Below are 11,767 nucleotides of genomic sequence, written 5' to 3'. Positions count from 1 at the left end.
TGTTTTATGAAATAAGAATTACCACTTTGAGCCAGATTAGAGGCTTTACATTGTTACATGTTGCATGTTAGAATTTAATTAGACTACATTGCATTTAAGGATCCAAGATCTGAGATAACTTTGTTGCTTGCAAAGGAGGGAATCAGTGAATACATGACTGTAAAATCAAAGAGTTTGAAGATGATTATCTTGAAGGGAGTGACTGACGTTTGAACGTCTCCGTTACACACCGGATGAACACCCTCCCCTTCCTCCTCCTCGTTTCCGGGTTGGTTTGTGTGTCTTCCTTCCGGCTTGCCCGAAGAAAGTTGAGGGAGAGGTTCAGCGGCAACTGGGCTTTTTACATACAATGGACAGCCAGGGAAGGAAAGTGGTGGTCTGTGACAATGGGACCGGGGTAAGTTTCTTTGCTGCGCCGGTTTAACCCGCTCTAAAGGCCACGTAGCTCGCTTTTTAAACGGAGCCGTTATGTCGGAACGATTTTTGCCGAAACCGGAAGTGGGGCTGTCAACGGCCAAGCTAGCAAGCTAGCAAGCTAGCTAGCGTTAACTGGGTGGGTAGCTAAGCTAGCTAGCTAGCTAGCTTGTTAGCAGAGCTAATTTTTCATTCATCCACACCCGACACGGAAACAGCACGTATAGTTGGGTTTAAAATGTCTGTATACAAGTTGAACATACAGCACTGGTTATAGCTTTTAAAAAAGGTTAAAGAAAACTGTTTAAAACGTTAACGGCTCGCTTGTTACCAACGGTTACTAAGCTAAGACAGCTAGCTAGCTGCTAATTCACTGCTAGCATTAAAACAGCTGGTTGTCTTCTTCTGTGCTTTATCGCAGCTGTGTCCGTCCATTCCAGTGATTAGTTTAGGATACAATGCAAAGACATTTTGCAGATTTAGTGTCTGCATGTTTTAGTTTAGCGTTAGTAATAAGAGGACAGTAGCTAGGTTGTTGCTTGCTAGGTTAGCTAGGCCGTGTCAGGTTAATGAGGAACCACCTTTTTATGGTGGATTTTTTTCCTCTTCTGCAGCAACTTCCTGGTTAGAAATGTCACCAAACCTGCTGTTAGTGAGGTTTTTTTGGGCCTTGGAAAGACCACATAGTTTCTCCTCTTATGTATTTGTCATAATCATCATCTCTGTTTTAATATATATTTACTGCACAGCTGAGGGATTTTGATGGGTTGACAGATGCTTGAAATTGTTGAGTAGTAATAGACATTACAAATAGATCCCCAATAGAACCACCGACCACCAGCCCAATTATTGATCATCTGCACTACATTTTGTGAGCCCTTTTGTCACAGCTGGCTGGTTTAATAGTCCACTATGCTCCTGAATTTAGGGGATTTTCCAGCTGCTGTGGTTTGTTGACAAAATGTGCAGTTTATGCCCAATCCAGCAAATAGCACAGGCTTTGCGGAGTGTGTTTTAATGTTAAGGTATTACTCATTGCACACAGTTAACACTGCCTCGTTGTGATTGTACTTCCTTTCTAAACCTCACCAGCAGTCAAAGAGGATGTTGGCTCAGCATGTTACTGACTAATAAGACTTTTTGCAAAGCCAGAAAACAATACAGCCTTGTATCAGGGTTGAAATTAGGAGTCACGGGGAAGTGAGAAGAGTCACAGCCGCACATGTCACAGCACCTTTTTATAGCCCTGATCTGTGCTGTAACACATTATAGTTCAGTGTGAAATCTGACAGTTGAACTTTGCTTTGCAACAAGCTCACGCAGTTGCAAAGCAAAGTGACGAGCGACTCTGACTGGTTTGGTTTGCATGTGAATTTCACAATCTTCCACCAAAGCTCACCGTGCTAGAACTGGTTTAGTAAAATGACTAATCCAACTGCAGCATATTTAAGTGTCATGAGAGACAGAATTACCTCAAACTGTCATCTTCAACAGCAGTACTGAACTGTGTTCTCTCATTTTGGGTCGTGATAGCAAAAAAACAGAAGGTTCTAACAGGTGTAACATTAAAGCATTTGCAGAGGAAGCATTGTGCAAAAATGTGCACAACTCACACGCACAGGAAAAGGTTTTTATTAATATTTCTTCAAGGAATACCACAACACAGCTCAGGTGCTATCGTTTCCCAGTATCACAATTTAATGATACGATTCTCAGAGCTCATATATCTGTTGTAGCTGAGTGACCTGCTTGGCTTTCATGTCCACACAGTACGCAAAATACCCTCACACAATTCATGTAGATATACCATAGTACAATGTGACTTAAGATATTAATAGTAAAATATTATGCTTAAACATTTGAATGGCTTTTAAGATGAAATTAACCAGAATTGTATGTTTATTTTTATCGTTAAAAGCTGTAGATCATCCTTAAATAACGTGAAATATATGTGTGTTTTTCTGGCATTGTGCTGCAGGCTGAATCATGTGCTGGCTGCTCATTCACATACACACACACATGGAGGCTCTGTCACTGTAGCGTCAGCGGTTACGGTTTTTTATCTCCGTCTAAATGCTAATGAAGCCCGCTGTTATCAGCAGGACGACAGTGACAATGTCTCGCTGTACTGCTAAGTTTATCCTGTCGGTACTTAAATGTAATTTCTCACTTCCTCTTTGGTTTTCTCGTCTCTCTCTCGCTTTCTTTTAGTTTGTCAAGTGCGGCTTTGGAGGCTCCAACTTCCCCGAGCACATCTTCCCTGCGCTCGTTGGGAGGCCCATCATTCGCTCGACAGCCAAAGTCGGAAACATTGAGATCAAGGTATGATCTGATCCTCCCGATGTTGCAGGAATGGTTGCTTTGACCAGAAAGTCTTGATTTCGTGGGAGAACCTCAGTCAGGAAAATTACTGATATAACACAGAAATAAAATCTGCAAACTAGAGCGAGGAAGCAAGATGTGAAATCACACACAACAGAGCAAAGACTGTCTGATTCCACTCTCAAGGCTCCAGTAAGAGTTCCATTCAGTTCTGCAATCTGTTAGATAACATAATCAATCCTCTAACCAGGAGCTCCACCAGCATGTTTTAGAGCTCGTCCCAGTACAAACAACACTATCTCTATTGCATTCCTGCAAACACGAAACGGTTTCCCCATTATTTCAGCATGATGCTTATCTCTCCTGTTCTTTCCAATTCTTTTGTTTATTCATCTTTTTTTCTATATATATTTATCTACCTTCCTCTTCCTCCATGTTTTGTTCCCAATGACAAACTAGAATGCCCAGAAGATGGTGAGTTCAGGTTGGAGTGAGCCTCCTGGTCTTGCCTGCTCCGGAGAGTTGTGTCATGTTTTGATCTCAACTAAGAATGTCTTTGTTTTAGACGTTTGGCTTTTCTTTTCGTGCAGTGTTTCTGTCATGTTTTGGTTTACTCACACAGGGATTCCACTCTTGTTCATCCCAGCTCGTCTCTGTTTGGTTAGAGTGTCAGAGAGTCTGATGGATGTACAGCCGGAGCGTTAATGCACTCCTCTCTGCAGGCTCAACGTGATGCACAAGCGGCTGCGATGAATCGTAGGCCAGCTGTTATCAATGGAGTGCTAAAAGTGATTTTGGACCGATTCCATTTTCTGAGTCTCTGATCTGCCCCGCCCCCCCCCCCCCGCCTCCCCCACTGTAAAGATCTTAAAGTGTAGGCTGCAGCTAGAACGCTTGGTGCTAAGTGATAAAGATTGTGTACTTGAATGCATCACGGGTCTGTTTACCTCACTGTGATGACACCACAAACGTGTCTTATTGAAGGAATGTCCACTTCTGTCTTAGTATCTGATGCTGTTTCACCTTCACAAGTGCAGAGGAAGTGTCCACACAAGGCTGCATGGCAGACAGCTGGAAGTACGAGACGGAAGCACATCTGGTTTCCTCTTCTTTCATTATTGAGACCACATGGAGGCAATGCCTGGGACGGGTACTTTGTAAATGCCAAAGCACACAGGATGAACCTGTAATATAGCCGCCACCAGGAGGCTTTTGATGTCTCCAAGTGGAAAGTGAGATGCTTGACTGTGTGTTTAACACTGAGCTCGAGCACTGAGCTCGAGCACCGAACTCTAGCTCGCCGAGCTCCAGCACGCCGAGCTCCAGCGCCAGTGTTTGTTTACATCGCCAGGCTGCCTTGCATGCGTTTTCATTGAATGGTGCTAAAAAGAAGTGGTTTACTGGAGCTAGAAGGAAGTGTTTCCAGGTGTAGATGCATGGAAAAATAACGGCTTGTTGAGCATGCTGGGTAACTGAGTTCTAAAGCAAAAAGCTACTCTGTGAGAGGATAATAATGCAGCTTTCGTTATCGTATAAATTAATCAGTTTCTCTGATCTCATGAGACCAGCAGGCCAAGTAGAAACCAATGCTCTGCCTTTGACCCCTTTGACCCCTCCCTCCAGGACCTGATGGTGGGCGACGAGGCCAGCGAGCTGCGCGCCATGCTGGAGGTCAACTACCCGATGGAGAACGGCATCGTCAGGAACTGGGACGACATGAAGCACCTGTGGGACTACACCTTCGGCCCGGAGAAGCTCAACATCGACTCTCGCAACTGCAAGATCCTCCTGACCGAGCCGCCCATGAACCCCACCAAGAACCGGGAGAAGATCATTGAGGCATGTCGACATCTATTTCTGTCTGTGTGTGTGTGCGGCTAGAATATGTTTTTGTCGTGGTTTGTGGGGGGAAATAAAAGGTGTAATTAACTAGTTTATGCATTTCTTATTGAGGGACAGAAGTTGTTGTTTTTACAAGATCTAGGTCGTACAAATATAGATAAGCGGTGTATTTTTGGCAATTGTTTAAAGAAAACATGCTTCACAAACCCATCAGGTTTTGGGGTTCAGTTATTCATTATGGAGATTATTTTATACATAATAATTGAATTAATATTTAATATTCTTTTTACAATTGCACTCGCTGTCTGCTATTTCCTGGCTCCTCCTACAGGTGATGTTTGAGACCTACCAGTTCTCAGGAGTCTACATTGCGATTCAAGCTGTGCTGACTCTGTACGCTCAAGGTAGGAAGACACACACACACACACACACACACACACACACACACACACACACACACACACACACACACGCGCTGCGGTTCCCTTATCACAGAGATCTCCAAGTGTTCGATGACGACAAACTTCTCACCCACAAGAATACATCTCCCGACACCAGACTTTCATCTGTTAAAGCTGCTAAATGACGAGTACTTCAGTAGCTCAGAGACTGAAAGAGCTTTTCATTGTAACTGCAGAAATATTGTTGCGCGGCTGCATTAACGGCCACACCTTCGTCAAATAGTCTGTGCAAAGATTTGTTTTATGACACTGCTCGGATACGAGATCTGTCTAGACAGTCGCATGAACAGAACTTGATAAAAGTACAGCCGATACGAGTACCGATCCGATGCCAGTGTGGCTGGTTTTATGTGTACGGAAACATTGCTTCCCTCACTTTGTAGATCAAAGTGTAACAAATATATACATAGATATATGTACATGTGTTGTTTATTGAAATAATGGTGTCTGATACCAGATTGACCTGTTCAGCTGCTTCCAGCAGGATGAGATGAACTACAGTGAGACGCCTCCATCACACGGCCTGCAGGAGTTCTGTGAACATTCTGTGTCCGAGTTCGTTCCTCAGACGTTCTCATCAGTTCATCGTTACATTAGATGTCGTCTCTTGCCAGCTTTTGTGTGTTTACTCAGCCAACGGCGCTGACACTCAAAGCACACACCGGATTCAAGAAATAACTCTCACGCAAACGCGTCGGCTTGGTAGAAATATAGATTATTAACTCAGTCAGCCTCTTTTAAATCACTTCTTAAAACACGTTTTTACAGACTGCCTTTTATGTGACGTCGTCGCTTTTCTGTTTTATAATGTTCTTTATTTCTTAGTTTATTTTTATCGAGTGTCGCACTGAGTTGTTGTCTTGCTTTTGCTGCTTTGTCTGTCAAAGCACTTTGTAAACTCTGTTTTTAAAGGTGCGTGTGTGTGTGTGTGTGTGTGTGTGTGTGTGTGTGTGTGTGTGTGTGTGTGTGTGTGTGTGTGTGTGTGTGTGTGTGTTAGGCCTTCTGACCGGTGTTGTGGTGGACTCGGGGGACGGTGTGACTCACATCTGTCCGGTGTACGAGGGCTTCAGTCTGCCTCATCTGACCAGACGTCTGGACATCGCCGGCAGAGACATCACCCGCTACCTCATCAAGGTATCCCATAATAAGACAAGTCAAAGTAACGAGAAACACAACGAGTTAGAATGTAGAGTGTACGGATGTGTCATTTTGACAGATTTTTAATATCATTCATATATTAGTGAAACAAATATGAGTAAGTTCAGTCTCTTTTAAATCGGTTCAATAAAAGCGTGTGTTGTAGACTAGAGTGTTGTTTCTCTTTATTTTGAGGAAATTAGCATCATGTTAGTAAAAACAGGAAGTAAGAGGATCCTCTAGTTCCTGTTTGAATGAACACCTCTCATGCAGCAGCCTTCTTTCGTTTTCTTTCTCTTTCCCCACCGTCGTCCTCCTCGCCTCCGGGTGCAGCTGCTGCTGTTGAGGGGCTACGCCTTCAACCACTCCGCAGACTTTGAGACGGTGCGCATGATGAAGGAGAAGCTGTGCTACGTGGGCTACAACATCGAGCAGGAGCAGAAGCTGGCGCTGGAGACCACCGTGCTGGTGGAGTCCTACACGGTAAACATTGTGCAGACACAGGAGCCGCACTTTAAAACCAGCTGCTGCCCTCACATGGACGTCCTGAGCATTAGACACAAGGAAACGTAACAACAGATGGCACAGACATTTAAGTGAAGACCCCAAAAAGAGAAGATATGTTTGTAATGTCCCCATGTTTCCTGCCGTCATATAAGTGTTATATATATATATATATATATACGCCCCAAAACAATAATGAAAAAGGACACCTCTGATTAAAGAAAGAGAGGAATGAACGATGTCAGAGAGCTGTCAGTCAAGGACAATGTGTGACTGAATATGAAGATAAAGAGACAAAGACCAGACATTTGACAGCTGTTTGTCCACGGCTACGTAGAATAGCAACATGTGTCCAGCCTTCTGGGGTTCTCGTTCATTCAGGCACACAAGTTTCACGTTTCTACTCAAAACAGCGTTGTAGAAGGAATCCCTCCCAGAAGACTCTGTTATTCACAGAAGTGGCAGTGTTTGAACTGAGCTGAGTAGACCACCACATGCCCGTCGCTGGTCCTGTCGGCTGCTGACTTGTTTTCTCTGGGACTCAAACACCCGGTGGGTGCAGAGCTGCTCTCCGCCCGGCTTGCTTTTCTTTCCAGGGTCCTTTTTCTATTTAGTTTTCCCCTCGGAGGGAACCACAGAATCTAAACGCAGGTTCCTGAACGTCTGCGTTTACTGCACGCCTTACGAGCACATGTTGTGTCTCGGAGCTCACCGACCGTGTGTGTGTTTGGGTTAGCGTGTGTGTCTGAATGTGTGTGTGTGTGTGTGAGAGAGTGAGTACGAGTGTGCTGAAACAAGGAGGGCAATGTAACCGCGGCCGAAAGGGCCCTGAACTGCCCGTTACATCATTTCCTGTGCAGCCGCTCTGCGGCGGTGGCTGCCGGGAGACGCTTCCTCCCACTGCCCTCGGCTGAATGAAGCCTTTTTATAGTCCCACACACACACACACACACACTCACATTCACTCTACCCTGCCTCTGCTTTAACGGGCTGTACAATATCATCAGAGTCTTTCAGTAGACACGCGTACGTCTTTAAAAGCGGTTTATTGAAAAGTTATGACTTCCTCTCGTACGTCGCTGCATCATTCTTGATTCTTAGAATCAAGATTTATGAGTCGCACATTAAATTCGACCTCCTCAGCGCTCTTATAATCCCCCCCCCCCCCCCCCCCTTCCACGTCTCCTTTCATCTCGTCTCTCCCACACATGTCCAGCTGCCAGATGGCCGTTTGATTAAGGTGGGAGGAGAGCGGTTCGAGGCCCCCGAGGCTCTGTTCCAGCCTCACCTCATCAACGTGGAAGGCGTCGGCGTGGCCGAGCTCCTCTTCAACACCATCCATGCCGCCGATATAGACACCAGGTGAGGTGCTCCGACGCTTCCTATACGCTCCTATAAAGACGCGAGAGTGATTGTTTTCCGCTCCGGTGCACATTAAGACACAACATTAACAACACACACACACACACACACACAGATATGCAAAGGCTGGTGTCGACACAAGCAGAGCTCCCACTGAAGCTAAAGAGGGTTTTATATCAAACTGAATATTTCTTGCTGTATTGAAAGTTTGAAAAATGGATTCTTGGGTATTTAAAAGTAGAAATATCCCCAAAAACGTACGCTTGGAAACCAGATACGTCATCATGTATTCCTTGCTGCTGTATTGTGTACATATAAATCTGTAAAGTATATTTTTTAACGTTTGTGGGCTTAAAATCGTCCCGTTGGGAAGGAAACGAGCACCACGGCGTCCCCTCTCCCTGTCTGCGTGTTGTTTGGGTCTCTTCCTGCTCTCACCCTCTCTCCCGTCGTCAGGTCTGAGTTCTACAAACACATCGTTCTATCGGGAGGATCCACCATGTACCCGGGCCTGCCGTCCCGGCTGGAGAGGGAACTCAAGCAGCTGTACCTGGAGCGCGTGCTCAAGGGAGACGTGGACAAGCTTTCGGTGAGACACGTCGACCCTCGAACTCCTCGTTTGTGATTTATACCGTGAGAGCGTGACGGACGGACTCTGAGCTGGAACGCCTCACATGTGGATCACAATGTGAAAACGGGTCGTACGGCATTTATTTAAACTCCAATTAGAACTTAATTTGCACTGCGAGCAAAGAAGGAAAGCCACAGGAACGTGTTGAGTGAGCGGGCCTGACGGCATCGCCTCGGCCCCGATGACGGAGAGTTCCCAGTAGAATCCATGAGACGCATTTAGAGTTGCGTGTCTGTTTGTGAACACGTCTGAAGGTTTAGGAGCAAAGTTTACGTCACGGTCTGGTGTCAGTGTACGTAGACCGCCACCAGGGGGCGATATGGTTTAACACACGCTCATTTAACTTAAAAACAGCTGTTAACAACAACATATGTGGGGGGGGGGGTCACTTCTCTATGATGAATAATTTTGTTTTGGGGAAAAACAAATCCTCACATGACATTTCCACTCCAGTGTCCCAAAGACACTCTGAAGTGTTTTATAAAGAAAAGCCTCCGATGACTCACGAGTCATTATGAGCTTCACTCTTCTGCCCACAACTGCAGCCCAGCTTCAGCTTTCTGTTTCTCTCATTGCAGGAGTGGAAGTCGTTGCATGTCGTGTATTTCACATGCATCACTCGCACACACGTGTTCCATCTGTAACCAGACACGGTGTCTGTGTTCAGCTCTAATTCATGTCTGTTACAATAGATTCTGATGTTTCAATCGGTGTGGGAAAGTTATCAAGAACATAACAACTCATCTGCTATTTAATACCCTCCCTCTCATCTTCCAAACACTCAAAACAACATGGCTGACAACACCTCCTCCATTTGTAACTTGCACCTTTTCAGCCGTTTGCTCCGTTTAGGCGGCGAACCACGTGAGCAGCAAACGGAAGCCGACACTTTTCGCCCTATTTGGTAAAAACAATATGAGAGTTGAGAACTTAACGAGCAGAGACGAGGGTTATGCTGCAGGAGTCGTCCGGTTGTTTGGATGCTTCTCCCGTCTTAAAATCTCACCAAGTTCCATCCTCCAAGAAGAGTATTCCTTTAAAGTAGTGACAAACCCACACAGAGCCTTTTAGCATCTGAAGGAGAAGTCATCAAGTGACTGAATACATGCTAATATCACTCCGTATCTGCTGGAGGTTTAAATTGGCAGCTTTTTGCCGACATCTGCACTAAATCAACTTCATAAGATGATCATTTCTTTATTGTGTTCACAGCTTGTTGGTCTCGGCATGTCCTTGATGTTTAATGTCAAAATGCAACATATTTTATAAATATCCTCGTCCGGTAACAAGACGACAGATTTAGTTTTGTTCCGTTTTGTTTGAGCCGTACCCAGCATATATATCTGCTTATTTCTTTAAATGTTAATATTTGTAATAATGCAACGGGTTAGCGAGTTCCTTGTACAGTTTTCAGCATTCATTCTCTGAGAATCTCTTTCATTTACAAGCAATATTAGTATTGTAACCAACCGAAAAACAATATATGTCAAACAACTTTCCATTTTTCTGGCCGGTGTGGTCGTCTGACGTGTATTCAATTGTAGTTTATGTTGCATGAAAAGGTCTTCAGTTTAACCTGATGAGCCCTGCAGGGACCCTGACTCGGGTTCGGCCTGTGGATTACATCCTCCATGTAGTCCAGACTGAAGCAGTGTGAACACAGCCCCTTAAGACATGTCGTTGTCTCCGTGTCCCCCTCTTCTCGTCCTGTAGAAATTCAAGATCCGCATCGAGGACCCTCCCAGGCGAAAGCACATGGTGTTCCTGGGCGGAGCCGTGCTGGCCGACATCATGAAGGACAAGGACAACTTCTGGCTGACCCGGGAGGAGTACCAGGAGAAAGGAGTCCGCGTGCTGGAGAAACTCGGAGTCACCGTCAGATAAAGCAACCGGGACGGACTGACCCCCCCCACACACACACACACACACACACACACCCCCACATCGCAGAGTATATATCTATTTATCCCTCTTCTTCTTCTCTTTCGGCTCTTGCTGTTCCTCAAACATCAGAGGGAATCGAGCCGGCCCCTCCTCCTCTCTGCCTCTTTGTTTTCTTTTGTTTTTTTACTCGTGCAGAAGGTTAAAAACCGTGACGGGGAATCCGCTTTCTTTACCTCCAGAGGTTGTTTGTTTGTTTGAGTTTTATTTTGGCGGGTAAACCCAGCAGCCACTGCGCCGCCTGTTTTCAGAACGTCTCCTCGGTTGTTTCAAAGCATCCAGAGGAGACGAAGTGATGCAAAGTTTCTGTAATATCACAATCAGGCTCCTCCTCAGATCGCCACGGGCCGCTTCCACATCTGTTCCAGGTGAGCCACAGCCGATCACATTTATACGTCTTTATTTTTGAATAGATGATATGACTATTCTTTCTGTTCTGGGAGAGGGATTACTGTTTTGTTCTGCTTTTACGTTTCAATTTTATGAGTTGTGTTGCGGAGCACTACTACCATTGTGATTGGAGTGTGTTGTGGTGACACAAGTTCCTCCATGTTGTTGTTTTAATGAAGAATTGGTTGATCTACAAAGGGACAAATACACAAAGAAACGCCTCGGAGCTTTGACATCCAGTGTGTGACGGTACGGGTTTGTACGGGTTTGTGGGCGGTGAGACTGTCGGGGGGGGGGGGAACTACTTGTTCCTCATCGGTCGGCCTTCGTCTCTAGTGTCACAAACTGACGGAGGCCGACGAAGAGATCGATTTGAAAAAATAAGAGCGGTTGAAATACTGTCAAACATATTTAAGTCCTCCAGTCTGTCCCGATGACTGGAGGCACTTCTATTTTGAGTATTAAAAAAAGAATGTGTATATTTTCTTTTCCTCTTTCCATGAGCGTCGGTCTATCCAGTGCCAACAGCGCTTCACGTGAACTGGATCTCGTGCGTTAACATCACTGTTTTTATTTCCCTGTTTGTTGATAGCATAACTGCCTAACGCTGATTTAAATAAAGAAAAGTGATTTATAAAGGTGTTTGTGTGGCAGGTTATTCTCCAGCTTCCTCTGAATGGATGACTTATAAACCCGTGTAGTTCAGGGCTGCAGCTCACTGTTACTTTCATAATTGATTTTTTCTTTATAGTTTATTCTACAA

General features: G+C 45.1%; 1 protein-coding gene across 2 annotated transcripts in view; it reads left to right on the top strand.

The window, feature by feature from the left end:
- Window positions 1–270: 270 nt before the first annotated feature.
- The window catches only part of LOC306785550 (actin-related protein 2-A), an 11,883-nt gene continuing 386 nt past the window's right edge, over window positions 271–11,767 (top strand). The window contains exons 1-10 of one of the 2 annotated variants that reach the window (XM_079279972.1): window positions 271–397; window positions 2,626–2,736; window positions 3,196–3,210; window positions 4,360–4,575; window positions 4,910–4,982; window positions 6,037–6,173; window positions 6,510–6,659; window positions 7,897–8,042; window positions 8,499–8,631; window positions 10,387–11,767. The exon at window positions 10,387–11,767 is cut by the window's right edge and continues 386 nt beyond it. In XM_079279972.1, coding sequence (XP_079136098.1) covers window positions 350–397; window positions 2,626–2,736; window positions 3,196–3,210; window positions 4,360–4,575; window positions 4,910–4,982; window positions 6,037–6,173; window positions 6,510–6,659; window positions 7,897–8,042; window positions 8,499–8,631; window positions 10,387–10,557 — 1,200 coding nt within the window. In that variant the 5' untranslated portion in view covers window positions 271–349 and the 3' untranslated portion in view covers window positions 10,558–11,767. The remainder of the gene's footprint in view (window positions 398–2,625; window positions 2,737–3,195; window positions 3,211–4,359; window positions 4,576–4,909; window positions 4,983–6,036; window positions 6,174–6,509; window positions 6,660–7,896; window positions 8,043–8,498; window positions 8,632–10,386) is intronic. The other variant, XM_079279973.1, reaches the window with a different exon arrangement.

Source organism: Melanostigma gelatinosum (assembly GCF_949748355.1).
Source record: "Melanostigma gelatinosum genome assembly, chromosome: 12".
NCBI classification, from domain to species: domain Eukaryota; kingdom Metazoa; phylum Chordata; class Actinopteri; order Perciformes; family Zoarcidae; genus Melanostigma; species Melanostigma gelatinosum.
The sequence above is the reverse complement of the archived record's forward strand: the minus strand, read 5'-3'. Positions and strand labels throughout refer to the sequence as shown.